The following is a 16,505-nucleotide window of genomic DNA, read 5'->3' as shown; positions in this document are numbered from 1 at the left end:
ATTAATGCTTATGGCAGTAATTCAAGATTAAATTAGGAGTCAATCTTGAAAACAAAAAAAGTGAAAAATTGAATAATAAGATTTAACGTTGTATTATGAAATTGCTATTTTTGAAGCAGCCCAGCATTTTATATTTTATGTTATGATTCTTAGCTCTTGTGATCCTAAATTTATCTCAAACTAATATATTAGCAGTGCCTAATACAGCCAAAGGCAATAGTAAATTTACTCAATATCAGAAAGTACTGAAAAGTTCTGGCTAAATTCCATAGCATCAAAGCTGCACTGAAGAAAATTTCCCGTGGCACACTTTTCTCTTTTTTGTCCCTTATAAAATCACTGCAATGAGTCTTTTTTAAAGATTAAGTGTCTGTATGAATCTCTCTGACGATAAAGATTCTGGATGTATATGTATGTGTATGTTGTATGCATAAAATACTGTTATATTATCTGAAATATTGTGACTAGTTTAAATGTATATTTTATTTTTCAAGAATAACAACAAAGACAGGATTAAAAGGATATTGAAGGAACTTGAAAGTTTAGATACAATGGCTTCTCGACAAAAGGATATAGAAAAAGATCTGAGAGATATGGTATGAATTTTTTTTTGAAATAATATTCTTATCAGCGATGACTAGTTGCTTATTCTTACATTACTGTTATAATAATCTCCAGCATAAGTTTATATTTACATCAGTATTAAAATATGAGATCTTATATAAGTTTTCAAAGTCTTCAGGCTGTGGGTGAGTGAAATCAGTGAATGTTCATATTACTATTATTATGTGACTCATTGCTGGAGGGCACCCTGATCTTCTCTACTCCACTCCACTCCACTTCACTACACACTCATCTCACTGGTGCAATCTGGTGTCTTCCCACAAGATTGCACCAGTGCTTTAGTTACAGAGGTATTACATGTAGTACTATTTATGCTATGTGTATAGAGATCTAAAAAGCAGAGTAGTAAATGAATACTAGACATAAAAATGTTTTGGGAAAATTAGAAGAAAAGACCAAAACTAATAATATAATAGTAAGCATCTCCTCAATTTTTGTTTAGGACCAGGATTAGATATTACTAACACTACATTCTAACATAAAGATTGATGTGCACAAATTCACACAGTCAGAAAACACAAGAAGTATATCTGACATTATTGTTGTTGTTGATAATGATATCTTCACATTGAATCAGGAAACAAATATGTGGGGATTTGAAATAGAAAGTGGTCATTTAATTTGGAGTATACTGGATAAAAATGAATTCCATATTGAAAAATATGTGCACAAGTTTTAAAAGAAATCAAAGTCGAGCAGCTTTCAGAGGTGAAGCGTAGACTCAAATACATAACCTAATTTTAAAAAAATAAATAAATAAAAGAGCCTAAAAACAAGAATCAAACCTTGGAGATTCATTGGCAGACACTGAAGTAAACATTGATTGAGCTAGAGAGGCATATGGTAAAGTTGATTGCAAGAATTGAAAAATCGGAACTCCATGGTGAACTGAAAAGTTAGGTTCATAAGAATTTTTCTGCAGAAAACAGCAAGACTCCAACCAGAAACAAATATTAGTAATACATTAAAAATAAAAGATACTGCTTACTAAATAACCATTCCTTGATACCTGCATGAATGGTGCACATTACTACTTACATTCATGTAAGTGGTAGTGCATGTCACGTTATTTCTAAGAGACTCTCCATCTCTTAGAAATAAGAAATTGGTATCTTGGACTGTAACCTCATCCAAGTTTCTTCTACTGGGAATGTCCTTTACCCATCCAGTCTCTCTTGTGATTTAGCACTACAGTGCCAAATTGGGTACTTCCATGACTTCTTTCTGTGGTCTTATTACTCTTCCTTTCTCCTGATTCAAATATTTTCTTTCATGGGATAACTGAAATAATTGTACATTGCATGGAGCCTTCATCCTGCATTCTCCTCATAATCCCAACCAATATTTGATATTTGATTGTCTAATTTAATAAATAGAAATGAATGACCACAAAGCATAAATTCTGCTCAAATAGTATTTGTGCTTTATGGTCCTTTTCCCGAAGCTGTTGAGAACAGTTTCTGCTTTTCTATACTTCCACATCCAGATAATATAGCATAACATCACCCAGTAAGGTTGGGCTTTTTTTGCTATTTTTCTTCTCCTCTAAGTATTGAAGTGATTGATAGTGAGAATTCGTCGTGTACGGCATGAATATCATGATGCAGGCAGCTGGTCAGTTTTGCACCATCTCATCATTCAAACATTGTGAGACAGTCTTTGAGCAAACAAAAACCAAGTTTGTGTACTGGATCACTCGCCGTATTCACCTGATTTAGCACACTGTGACTTTTTTCTCTTCCCCTGACTTCATTTGCTGATGAAAGGAAAGTAATACGACACCATTGAAAACGTTCAAGCAGCAGTAACCATGACCCTCAACAGTATCCCAAAAACCGCTATGAAAAACTCATTTAACGAATTAAATGACCGTGCCAAACGCTGTATGGAAGTTGAGGAAGAGTATATTGATTGAAATAAATGGTTTGAATAATTATAATTGGCCTGTGTTTTATTTTCTATTAAAAGTTCGGTTTCTTTTTGGGCAGAGGGTGTATAACTGTATTGTTTCGAATGGCTTCTCTCTTGGTCCCTTGTCATATGCCTTTTCCAGATCTACAAAACTTAAATACAGATCTTTGTTATATTCGCATGATTTCAAAACTATCTGTCGAAAAGTGAAAATCTGATCCTGACAGCCTCTATTTGGCCTGAATCCAGCTTGTTCTTCACCAAGCTTCTTTTCCACAATCCTTCTCAATCGTTTCTCAAGTATGCATGTATATATCTTACCAGAAAAACTCAGTAGAGAATTCTGTAATTCTTCTTACTTTCAGTAACTTCTGTAATTCTCACATTCAGCTTTTATTTCCCTTTTTATATATGGGTATTATGAGAACTCTACTCCAGTCATCTGGAATTTGTCTCCTCTGTCCAGACCTTCTGAACTATGCAGTGCAGCCACTGTAAGACTTTTATACCTCCATACTTGAGCATTTCTGGTTTTATATTTGAGCATTTCTGGTATAGATATTTATTCCTAACTGCATGCCTGGTCAGTGTTTTTTACCACTGTGCTGGCATCACTTCTTGTTCCATTTAGCAATTTTTTGAAGTAATTACTCCATACTTCAAGGATATCTTTTTCTCCTGTTAACATGTCACATTTATCATCTCTAATTCCTTTTACAGCACTCTTTCCTCCATTTCTGAGCTTCTTCACCAACCTCCAGAATATCTTGCCCCTTTTCTTGGTATTTATTTTCTATGTTCTTACCAAGGTTATCTCATGACTTTTGTTTAGCTAGTTTTACATAGTGTTTAGCTTTCTTACATTTGTCTCTATATTCTCTAGGAGCACAAGCTGACTTATTTGCCAGGAACTTTTGATGTTCTTTTTTCTTTTCTTTCACTACTTCTTTAACTTCCTGTGTCCACCATGGAATTCTGATTTTTTTTATCCTTACAGGCAACCTCACCACATGCCTCTCTGGCTGAATCAATGAGTGTTTTCTTCAGGGCTTGCCACTGAATCTCCAAGGTGGTTTGGTTCCTGTTCTGAAACATTTTCATTTTTTCTTCAATCATATTTGTGTATTTTAGTCTACAGTTCACATCTGATAGCTGCTCAACTTTTATTCACTTTAAAACTTTCTTACATATTATTCTTTTCAATATGAAATTCAGTTTTTATCCTACTCAAGACTAAATGGTGATCACTTCATATTCAAATCCTCTGTATACTCTTTTGTCCTGAACGAGTGGGAAAATATCGCTATCAACTATAACATAATCATTGAGACTTTTCTTATTCCTTGCCTCTTCTCTCCATGTGAATTTGTGCACATTTTTATGTTGGAACATGGTGTTAGTAATAACCAGTCCATGTCCTGAGCAGAAATCCAACAGGTATTTGCCATTATTATTAGCTTTGCTCTTTTCTCCAAATTTTCCCAATATATTTTTGTATGTCTGACAATCATTTCTTACTGTGCTATTTAGATCCCCAACAAGACCTACTTTTCCTTTTTCATTGTGTCAGTTGCTTTCTCTAAAGCCTCAAATAATTCTTCCACCTCTACCTTAGTAGGACCTTCTGTTGGACCGTAGGCACAAATAAGTCTCATTGTCCAGTTCCCCATTCTGATATTTGCCCACATCACTCTACTTGAGACTGCCTGCCATTCAAAAAGATTAGCCTCGTATTTAGTGTTGGATACTGTGACTACTCCTGCTTTTCCTTGATTGTCATTGCCATCCTTTTCCAATCAAAATACACTACTTTTCACTCATACAACTGCTAACATTATAAGAATGCAAAAATCTAACCATCAGATACTGCTCACTTATTTTGGATGGTGCACCAAAATCTTCCTAAAAATGCCTGCTTTTATCCAGAAGCAGGCAATCCAGTTAACTGTTGATTTCTCCCTTCCTCCCCTCTCATAAATTTTTTATTTTAATCATTTTCTGAATGTTGTTCTGTTTCCTAATACTCCTTTTGTATGTATTTTCATGGAAAGCTGAGCTTTGACCCTGTCAAATTAACTTCTTGTGTTCTTTTTTTCATTTTCTCTCTCTCTCTCTTGTTTGGAACAACCTTTGGAAAACATGCTCTTTTCTTTACTCAGTTTTATCTTTAGAAACAAATTCCAATTTACTTGTTAACTTCTTGTCCACACATACCACTTTGCTATTGATTTTGCATCCTGATGTGTGAGGTTGATAAAAGCAGGGGATGGGAGGGGAGATGTTTCAATGAAATTGTTTATATCATTCTCACATTAAGAAAGTTGTAGAATCCTAGTATAGTAATGGCGAGCATAGGCAGATAAAGATTGGAGATGCTCATGAAGGGATGTGCAAGAGGGTATTTCAGAAAAGAGTCCAGATGAAACAAAAGAGGAAGGAGATAAGCAGGTTTATTAGACTTGCAATTTCTCTATAAAAGGCTGTTAGACAACTGCTGCTTATTAGTGAAAAGTAGAGGAATATAAACCAGTAAATTGGAACATCATGCATTTGAAGTTCCTGTAAGAGGATATAATACAGAAGCAGACCAACTCTGAAATAGTGATCAAAGAGCCTGTAAGAGTAATTATTGATTTACTGAATTGCCTTTATATGGACATTATGAAATTTTAGGAAGGATTTGTACAGGATTAAGTAGTTCAACCAGTGAAATGTGGCATCTTGAGCAGAAAAGTTTAGGAATCTAAAAGACTTCTTTGCACCAGGAAAGGGCCAGAAGTAAATGTCAGTCCAAAAAATATGCTATATTCTCTGGTTATCCCGATTACATCAGATATACATAAGGGAAGTTGAATCAGTCTTTTTGTAAGAAGGCAGGACTGTTTGAATTTAGTGTTTTGGTAGCATTGAAAAACGGTTATCATTCTTCAATAGGATAAATTTCAAATCTTATACAACCTGTTCTGGTATGAAGAGATACACACACACCATACTGATTTTAGACAATTTTGAAAATTGAATGTTTGTGCTGTGTAAGGTTTGTAAAATAAGCAGAAGAAATGGAGGATACTGTCATCAGCAGAACTGCAGATGGGATCAGAAGTTGGTGAATGAATATGACTCATATATAAGGGGGGGGTGACAACAGTAGATAGACCCATGGGGCACTCGTACATTGGCAAAGAATTCAGAAGAGGAAGCTGCTGCTCCTAAAGACATGCAGTGAATAATCTAAAAAAAGAAAAATCAATTTCCAAATATCCTGAATGGAAGGTAAACTGAAGGACACCAGGCCCAATCAAATGTTCTGGAAATGTCAGATTTTTCAAAACACATCTGTAGTAGAAGTTCAGGGATAGATGAGGGGGGACTAGGAGTGGTGAGTACGTACTTTCAAATGAGGAGGAAGTTGACTATTATGACTTTTTTGTTGTATTAGAGGGAAAGTTAGGATAATGGTTTAGTTATTTGATATGAGATTTTTATATGGGTTGAGTTGCAATTTTATTTCAAATATTTATCATTTCTTATCATTAGATCTTGAATGTTAATTTTTTATCCTAAAGATTTCAAAAGTAGATCTTCATTTTGACTGATAATTTATGAAAGTATTTTTGAAATAATAATCACCTATTATGTCACCTTTTTAAGAATTTTGAAACGTGTAATAGCATTTCTTGTGTTGGAATGCTTAATTCAAAGATCAAATATGTATTTAATAGAAAGAAGAAGCTGTGTCCTTGGAATCTTCAGTCAGTGTTGTGGAATTGGAAAATAACATTCGGAAACTGCAAGAAAACAAGGAAAAACTCCATAGTTGTCTTCGAAAGTTAAAGTAAAACTTTTATTTTTTTTTAATAATATAATGTTCAGGAATTTTTTAGGAAAAAACTGCCACTGAATATTATAATGAATTTACAGTATTTCAAATATAAAGTAATAAGTAGGTCTACTTTCAGATTCTGATATAGAAGAGGTTTCAAGTGTCTCTTCATTTAGCTCTGGAGATGAATTTCTGGGCTAAATGAAGAGACATTTGAAATCTCTTCTAAATCAGAATCTGAGTCCTCATACAACAAATTGTCCTCTGTACCATCCAGTGCATTACTAATGCCACACTTCTTAAACGATTTAACCACTGTCTCCGTTTTCACAGCATCTCACAAACTTGTGAAATTCTAGGCCTCTTCTTTCTTCCTAATGACATAACCTCAAAATCTGAAGACTGCATCCACTTCTCCTTCATAAATCCCTTAAATGGTTTATTAATACAGACATCTAAAGGTTGAAGCTGACTAGTTAGACCTCCTGGAATTGCAGCTAACTGAGTTTTCAATTCCTTGAGTTTATTTTTAACATCTTCTGTTCTGTGAGAACGAAACTGATCCCATACCAGCAGGGCAGGCTGCTTTTCTGTGGTCTAAAATCCAAGTATTCAGTTCTGCCTCAAGTTCTGGCCATTTTGCAGTTCCACTTCATAGGTTATATTTACTGTGAGTTGCTTTTTTTAGATCCTCTTCCTGATTCTGCCATGTTCTTATCATTTTATCAGTTGGGGATGGCTCGAAATGTCTCTGTTTCCAAGTTCTTTAGCATATGCAATCACGTGTAGCTTGTATGCAATATTGTAGCAATGCCGACGTTTTTCAGCCATAATTTGCCAAGAAATTTAAAGAACATTTAACGGCAAATCTGTGATTTAACGACAGTAATCGTCGATGACAGCACATGTGCATTCACTGAACTCTATGTAACTGGAATGCTCTCGCACACCACAAGGAAGCAAGAAAGAACTCGCGTAACTCGGAATAGAGAAAATTTCAGAAATGAAAGTAATAAAAAACTGAGTATCGGCGTATAAGACGCATCCTCTTTTTCAGACTTATTTTCGAAGGAAAAAAGTGCATCTTATACGCCGGCAAATATGGTAATTAAAATTCAAAAATTAAATAATTTTTGTTATTTAATAATCATCTGTACTTATATTGAACATATATTGATCTTGATTAGATAAATTGTCAAAAAAGTTCTTACACGAGGAGAGATGAAAAGTCTAAAGTTGCAAAGTTGTTTTTTTTTAGCTTAAATAGAGATATGTAGAAAAATCACATAAGCTGCTAAAGAAATTTTTTTAAAATTTAGATTAATATTGAACTTTTTCAAAATATGGAATAAAGAACAAAGGATCATCCTTGGAAATGTGGTTAGCCAGGATATAAGGAATATATTGATACTTCTTTTTACTTTGAAAGTGTTGAATGAAATGGAATTGTTTTCAGAGGAAGTTTAGAGGATTTTATCAGTGAATGATTATAAAGGGAGATACAATCAGTATGTGGTAAAACTGTTGACCTTCTAGGACTGCCTGGAAATACTTGAATAAGTTATTTTTTGATGGCATTGCCATTGAAATATAGTAAAATATGATTGATAGGATCTCACTTAAATCCAGCTTATGGAACATATCTTTGCATGTTCTTTGAAAAGTTTGATGATGCTCATTTTTATGGAATCTTCTATTTGAGGTAGCTGGTTATGGTAAGCTCGACCTTTGATATGGTGTTTTTTTTTTGTGGGCAGGGAAACTGTCTAACAGATATCAAAGAAATGCTATCTGGCAGAGGAAATTTAAAAGAACAATATGAATTTCAGGTGCCATAGAGCTCTGTTCTTAGTTTTCCTGCTGTTAAATTTATATATTAATGATGAAAGTCTGTTTTATTATTACTATATTTGCATCTCCATAAAGATGATAAGACATCATGGAGACTCATACCTAACATAATGTCCATCATACTTCCTTAACATTCACTGACACAGTGCTCATGATTACCTCTGGCAGTATATTCCACTCATTAGTTCTGCATGCAAAAAATATGGCCCTTACTATTAAGTGTTGATAAATGAGTAGACAATAGGAAAGATTACAATGTAAAGAATAATGAAAGGTACAAAAACAATGGAGAGGATAGATATAGGTAACAAATTATACCAAGAGGATAGATTTAAGAGCATGAGTTGCTGAGTAGACTTTGCTAGAAACATTGTTATTATGCTTTAATGACCATATAAAATGCTACAGTGCAATGATTTTGTGATACTTTTTTGTGAGAAAAAATGGACTGATTGTAGAGGAACTTTATCTGAACCTGCCTTATCTGACATTCAGCAGGATTCGAGATAAAGAAATTGGTATCCCATCCTGAGTCAAATACATCTTTCTGATATTTTGTGAACCGTCTTTTATGAATCTTAATGACAATTAAATTTCCCAAATTATACTTTTATCATAACACAAAGCTTAAATTCCAGTCAAATTATGGAGACTACAACCATGTTAGACATTATTTTAATTTCCCAACGTTTTGACTTTAATATTAATAATATACTTGTCTCTGTGTATATATATATATATATATATATGGGAATAAATTTTTAACTTGGGTATATTGTATATTAGGATAACCAAGCAATTTTATATGCTTGGTTATTTTAGCTCCTAATCCCAAGTATGCAAACAATTAAGTTTGCGCCTGAAACAAAGTTCAAGTCTAAAGATGGTACAACACCAGGGCAGCTCATTGTAAAGGTGGTTAAAGCTTTGATCACTATTCTTAGTATTTTCCCATAATGTAAAGCACATCTCACTAGAAGATGTATACTGCAATGCATTATGGGTGGGGTCACTACCCAGACCGGTTTCGACCTTTTTTGAGGTCTCCTCAGTGAGTAGCTAGACCCTAAATACCAAGGTTTTAGTAATACAAAGCCTTATCAACTTTACCTATATAAGTTGCAACAAGGTGTATTAAGTTTTAATAAAAATCTCTGGAGGAGATATTGATGGGAATAAATTTTTAACTTGGGTATATTGTATATTAGGATAACCAAGCAATTTTATATGCTTGGTTATTTTAGCTCCTAATCCCAAGTATGCAAACAATTAAGTTTGCGCCTGAAACAAAGTTCAAGTCTAAAGATGGTACAACACCAGGGCAGCTCATTGTAAAGGTGGTTAAAGCTTTGATCACTATTCTTAGTATTTTCCCATAATGTAAAGCACATCTCACTAGAAGATGTATACTGCAATGCATTATGGGTGGGGTCACTACCCAGACCGGTTTCGACCTTTTTTGAGGTCTCCTCAGTGAGTAGCTAGACCCTAAATACCAAGGTTTTAGTAATACAAAGCCTTATCAACATTACCTATATAAGTTGCAACAAGGTGTATTAAGTTTTAATAAAAATCTCTGGAGGAGATATTGATGGGAATAAATTTTTAACTTGGGTATATTGTATATTAGGATAACCAAGCAATTTTATATGCTTGGTTATTTTAGCTCCTAATCCCAAGTATGCAAACAATATATATGTATACATCTTCTAGTGAGATGTGCTTTACATTATGGGAAAATACTAAGAATAGTGATCAAAGCTTTAACCACCTTTACAATGAGCTGCCCTGGTGTTGTACCATCTTTAGACTTGAACTTTGTTTCAGGCGCAAACTTAATTGTTTGCATACTTGGGATTAGGAGCTAAAATAACCAAGCATATAAAATTGCTTGGTTATCCTAATATACAATATACCCAAGTTAAAAATTTATTCCCATCAATATCTCCTCCAGAGATTTTTATTAAAACTTAATACACCTTGTTGCAACTTATATAGGTAAAGTTGATAAGGCTTTGTATTACTAAAACCTTGGTATTTAGGGTCTAGCTACTCACTGAGGAGACCTCAAAAAAGGTCGAAACCGGTCTGGGTAGTGACCCCACCCATAATGCATTGCAGTATACATCTTCTAGTGAGATGTGCTTTACATTATGGGAAAATACTAAGAATAGTGATCAAAGCTTTAACCACCTTTACAATGAGCTGCCCTGGTGTTGTACCATCTTTAGACTTGAACTTTGTTTCAGGCGCAAACTTAATTGTTTGCATACTTGGGATTAGGAGCTAAAATAACCAAGCATATAAAATTGCTTGGTTATCCTAATATACAATATACCCAAGTTAAAAATTTATTCCCATCAATATCTCCTCCAGAGATTTTTATTAAAACTTAATACACCTTGTTGCAACTTATATAGGTAAAGTTGATAAGGCTTTGTATTACTAAAACCTTGGTATTTAGGGTCTAGCTACTCACTGAGGAGACCTCAAAAAAGGTCGAAACCGGTCTGGGTAGTGACCCCACCCATAATGCATTGCAGTATACATCTTCTAGTGAGATGTGCTTTACATTATAGGAAAATACTAAGAATAGTGATCAAAGCTTTAACCACCTTTACAATGAGCTGCCCTGGTGTTGTACCATCTTTAGACTTGAACTTTGTTTCAGGCGCAAACTTAATTGTTTGCATACTTGGGATTAGGAGCTAAAATAACCAAGCATATAAAATTGCTTGGTTATCCTAATATATATATATATATATATATATATACACACACACAGAGACAAGCTATATTACATTTCACATAGCATGCTAAAGAGACAATGATTTGATCAATGATTATTCTACTGGCCTGACCTCTTGAAGAAATAAAATAAAATAACTAATCAAAGCTATATTCTGTTTATGACAACATCAGATAAAAAAAATTTCCCACATATATAGTTTTATTACAGTAAAAATGATGTCCTGATTTAACATGAGAATTGTTATATTAGATTTAAGATCCTGGATTACCTATAGTCCCATTTATAATTAACTCTTAGGGAGAAAGGTTATGCAGTAGAATATGTACCTTCCATGTTCTTGGGATTTTTAGATCATCATTATTGTTAAGATTAGGGTTGTTGATAAGGCTTTCACAAATCTCCTTAAATTTACATTCATACCACCTTTTGGTGTGATGTAAACAACAGATGCTTTTCCAGTCAATTCTGTGTAAAGTATTCAGCGCATGATCAGAAAATCCAGCTTTACCATAGTTGTTAAATTTAATGTTGGGAAATTAAAATAGTTATTTCTAACATGGTTGTAGTCTTCATAATTTGACTGAAATGAATGCTGATCACCATGTAACACTAAAGGAAAGGACAAAGCTTTAAAGAACCTATATTGGTATTATTTTATTTAGAACTGTCTTTTCCTTATTTTAAAATTTCCCTTTTTTTAATTAATAAACTGATTGTTCATGTCAGTAGAAAAGTTGTCAGATCCTTTTGTTAATAAAAGGATATTTTCTTTGGATTTGACTAGATTTTTAGTCCCCAAGTTATCTGTCAATGACACTTATTTGTGCTTATGGTCCCACAGAAGGTTCTACCAAGGAAAAAATGAAGGAATTTTTTGAGGCATTAGAGAAGGCAACTGACTCAATGATAAAGGAAAAGTTGGTACTTGTTAAAAATCTAAACAACAGAGTAGGAAGGGATTACCAGACATATAGAAATGTTTTGGGAAGGATTGGAGAAAAGTGCAAAGGTAATAATAATGGTAAATGCCTGCTGGATTTCTGTTCAGGATGTGGATTAGTTATTACTAACACCATGTTCCAGCATGAAAATGTGAACAAATTGACATAGAGAGAAGATGCAAGAAATAAGAAAAGTCTCATTGACTATGTTATAGTTGATAGTGTTGTTTTCCCACTTGTTCAGGACACAAGCGTATACAGAGGAATTGAAAATGAAGTGATCACCATTTAGTCTTGAGCAGGATAAAATTTAATTTCATTTTGAAAAGAAAAACATGCAAGAAAGTTTTAAAGCGAATAAAAGTTGAGCAGCTTGCAGATGTGAACTATAGACTAAAATACACAAACATGATTGAAGAAAAAATGAAAGACTTTCAGAACAAGAACCAAACCTTGGAGATGCAGTGGCAAGCCCTGAAGAAAAGACTGATTGATTCAATCAGAGAGGCATGTGGTGAGATTGTCTGTAAGGATAGAAAAATCAGAACTCCATGGTGGACACAAGAAGTTAAAGAAGTAGTGAAAGAAAAGAAGAAAGCATATCAAAAGTTCCTGACAAATAAGTCAGCTTTTGCTCTTAGAGAATACAGAGACAAATGTAAGAAAGCGAAACAGTGTGATAAAATAGCTGAACAAAACACATGGGAGGATTTTGGCAAGAACATAGAAAATAAATATCAAGAAGTGGCAAGATATTCTGGAGGTTGTTGAAGAAGCTCAGAAATTGAGGAAAGAGTGCTATAAAAGGAATTAGAGATGATAAAGGTACATGAAAAATGGAGAAAAAGATATCCTTGAAGTCTGTAGTAATTTCTTTGAAAGGTATTATTTCTGGGAAAATTCCCATGTTACTCCTCTAAGTAAATATAATTTTTATGGCTATTTACCCCTTTTTTATAATGTTATTGACTTTTTACTCAAATTTTAGGGCATTACCGATGTTTTATATGGACAGATATATATGAAGAATATATAGGAAGAAAAAACCAGACATACCTTTGTGCGATGTTGCTGGCTGTCTTCTTTTTTGGTGGTATTCTGGAGCATGGCGATATACATTCATTGTTGAAGGAAGTATGACTGAACTATAAAGGGGTCAGAAAAGTAGGGTTTGAGAGATGTGGGAGAATTATTGGTGAGGCAAGAGGTATGCAAACTTTTTTTTTGAAAAACCTGGTTTTTTATATTTTTTAAATTATTAAAGGTGGGCAGAGAATACTTTGGGATTGGGGTGAATTGAAATTTTTGGGGAAGGAGAAGGATATGGGATGAGATCAGGGTTGGGAGAACAGGGTGTGAGCCATTTCAACAGTGAGTCATCTTCGAAGCTCATGGGGGAAGTGGAAGCTATGTCATGCTGGCTTGGTGTTTCTGTCTTTGGTGTATCTGTGTTGTATTCTATTGGTTGAGTTGTGACCTCCATAACATAAAAATTAGAAAAGCCTGGTCAGAGGGTCAAATTCCAGAGGATTGGAGCATAACTCTCATAGTACACATCTATAAAAAGGAAAATAAAACTGAATGCAAAGATGACATAGGTATTTCCCAGACGTGTTCCTGGTAAGATTTATGCAAGTATACTTGAGAAATGGCTAAACAAATTGTGGAAGGGAAGCTTCGTGAAGAACAAGCTGGATTCAGGCTAAATAGAGTTTGTCAAGATCAGATTTTCACTAAGACAAACAGTTGAAAAATCTTGGGAATATAACAAGGATTTGTTTAAGTTTTGCTGATCTAGAAAAGGGAAATGAAATCTCTTCAAAACACTACAGTTATATGGTGTAAATGGGACACTATATCAAGCAATACATATTTTCTATTTAAGTTGTATGTCAGCAGTTAGACTTAAAGACACTCATTGGAAGATTTGAGGTTATATCAGGCATGTGACATGGGTGCACATTATCTCTGCTATTATTCATTATCTATATGGATCACATTATGAAGCAAAGAATTATTAAATCTGTTTAATAATTCTCAACCTCACACATCAGGATGCAAAATCAATAGCAAAGTGGTATGTGTGGACAAGAAGTTAACAAGTAAATTGGAATTTGTTTCTAAAGATAAAACTGAGTAAAGAAAAGAGCATGTTTTCCAAAGGTTGTTCCAAACAAGAGAGAGAGAGAGAGAAAATGAAAAAAAGAACACAAGAAGTTAATTTGACAGGGTCAAAGCTCAGCTTTCCATGAAAATACATACAAAAGGAGTATTAGGAAACAGAACAACATTCAGAAAATGATTAAAATAAAAAATTTATGAGAGGGGAGGAAGGGAGAAATCAACAGTTAACTGGATTGCCTGCTTCTGGATAAAAGCAGGCATTTTTAGGAAGATTTTGGTGCACCATCCAAAATAAGTGAGCAGTATCTGATGGTTAGATTTTTGCATTCTTATAATGTTAGCAGTTGTATGAGTGAAAAGTAGTGTATTTTGATTGGAAAAGGATGGCAATTCAGGCCTTTCATGCCACTTTGCCTCTACTAACCATCACATTGAGTGGGATAAGAGCCTTATGCCATACATAGAAGATAACTACCATTCAAGAACCTTTAAAGAAGCAGCTACAGTCGCCCGTAAAACTGAAAACCTAAACAAGAATCAAGGTCTAATTTTACCAGAAATTTGGAAAACTTTTATCAGATCATTAAACATCAAAGAAATGAACTTTCATAACAATTATGTAATGAGCCATAATGAATAAATCACGTTAATGAGACACGCACAATACCAATTTTTTGTATGAATTAGAACTATCAGTTATAACCTAGTCTGTAACCTTCATTTTAGCTTACTAGTTTGTATTCCCTGAGGATGCCAATAGAAAAAGATTGGCGAAACATGTAGGAGGATAAAATAAAGCTACTTGACAAAGATTATAAAAAAAGTGTAATAGTCTTATTAATAATTGTCAAGAAAAAATTCAACATAATGAACAGGATGGACACTTAGTTATAAAAAAAAGGAGCACGAAATAACAAATCCAGTCTTGCTACCAGCTAGCATGAAAACTCAAACTCTATCATTTCATTGGAAATGTGCATGACCAATGTGACCAACATCAAACCTCTCAGAATCTACTTAATATCTACACCAATATATCTGGCCTGTGTTCAAACTTCAATGATGTTCTTTTCCATCTCCAGTCTGCAAAACCCACCTACTTTTTTTTTGACAGAAATCCAGATTTCTATCTGAACCCTAATCACCTCAACTCCCCCCCCCCCCCCAAGATAGAGTTTGTCCATATGTTTGCTCTGACATACCATGCCAAAGAGTGCCCAATCTGGAATCTTCTGAATTTGACCTTCTTTGACTGAAAATCTCTGTATCCAATTCTATCAAATTCATTTGGTGTCTCTGCTGCTCTCCTATTGCCACTAACAATTCTGAATTTCCTTTTGCTAAAAGTCGCTATTCTTCAGTCCAGCTTTCTTAATAGTGAGGTGATTTCTGGCCCTCCTCTTTCAATTGGATAGATCAAGCAGGAAGAGAGACTGAGTCATTTTCTGTCACCAATGATCTTACATAAATAGTACACATGCCTACCAGACCGCTCATCCAAGTACACCATGAATGTACTGTCTTCTAGGTAGTTACGACCACAATTTCATGCTGATCTCTTCTCCCATGCATCAATACAAACACAATCACTTGCATCTATACATCATATGGCATTACAAGAAAGCCAAGTGAGACCACTATGCCACATTTCCTTGGATGGATTATTGCTTCAAGCTGTCTGATGTTACATCCATGTGTTGAACATATTACTTCAGTGATTTTTATTGCCAATAAAACAACATTTATTCCCCCATTGCACGTAAGTTCCCATCCTCTCTCTAAGCCTAGATTCTCCCATGGGTGAGTCAAAGCTGTACAACAGAAGAATCAAGCATACCATACCATAACTGGCTTGTATTCAATACTCTATTCCCTTCGCTATCTATACCAAAGCCTGGAATAGTTGCAAGAAGGCTATCAACATGTCAACTGACTTTGAGAGAGCTAAGCGCAGGAAACTTGCATCCTGTCCTTATGGCAGCCATGCATTCTGGTCTGTAGCCAAACCTATTAGTTGTGACTTCTGCCCACCACTGTTGCATTCTTATGGCTCTGTTCTATCATCACACAGAAAAAGCCAATCTTCTGGATTCCTACTTCTCCTCCCATTCTTGTACTACTGATTTTGGTAAATGTCCCCCAACCATCCCACACATTCTACACTCAGTGTCCAGTGTGTCCTTTTGCCAAAAAAGAGATCAGGAGAATTTTACTCAAATTGGATATCCAAAAGTCTCCGAGCCCTGATGGTATTCCTCCGATTGTCCTAAAGATCTGTGCTCCAGAGTTATTATTATTATATGGGTATCTCCATGGAGACAGAAGACTCATCGTGGGAGATCCATTATTCATACACACTAGCCATCATTCACATAATATACCTATTGTACCTCACCTTAATGTCATTTACTGACAAAACACCCCAAGCCACCTCTGGCCCATTTCACCAATACACCACCCTCCAAGCAAAAGATCTAGT

The 16,505-nt window shown here is 34.5% G+C and overlaps 1 protein-coding gene across 5 annotated transcripts in view; it reads left to right on the top strand.

Moving 5' to 3' along the window:
- The window catches only part of rad50 (DNA repair protein rad50), a 664,851-nt gene that overhangs the window by 261,220 nt on the left and 387,126 nt on the right, over nucleotides 1-16,505 (top strand). For all 5 annotated transcript variants that reach the window (XR_016548684.1, XR_016548685.1, XM_090396855.1 and 2 more), the window contains exons 16-17: nucleotides 495-596; nucleotides 6,258-6,370. Coding sequence is in view for 3 of the 5 variants with exons in the window: in XM_090396855.1 (XP_090252981.1) it covers nucleotides 495-596; nucleotides 6,258-6,370 (215 nt within the window). In the remaining 2 variants the exon portion in view is untranslated. The remainder of the gene's footprint in view (nucleotides 1-494; nucleotides 597-6,257; nucleotides 6,371-16,505) is intronic.

The sequence above is a fragment of the Typopeltis vanoorti genome, chromosome 8, assembly GCF_054136105.1.
Source record: "Typopeltis vanoorti isolate ZY-2024b chromosome 8, IOZ_Tvanoo_1.0, whole genome shotgun sequence".
NCBI classification, from domain to species: Eukaryota; Metazoa; Arthropoda; class Arachnida; order Uropygi; family Thelyphonidae; genus Typopeltis; species Typopeltis vanoorti.
This window is presented reverse-complemented; position numbering and strand designations above follow the sequence as displayed.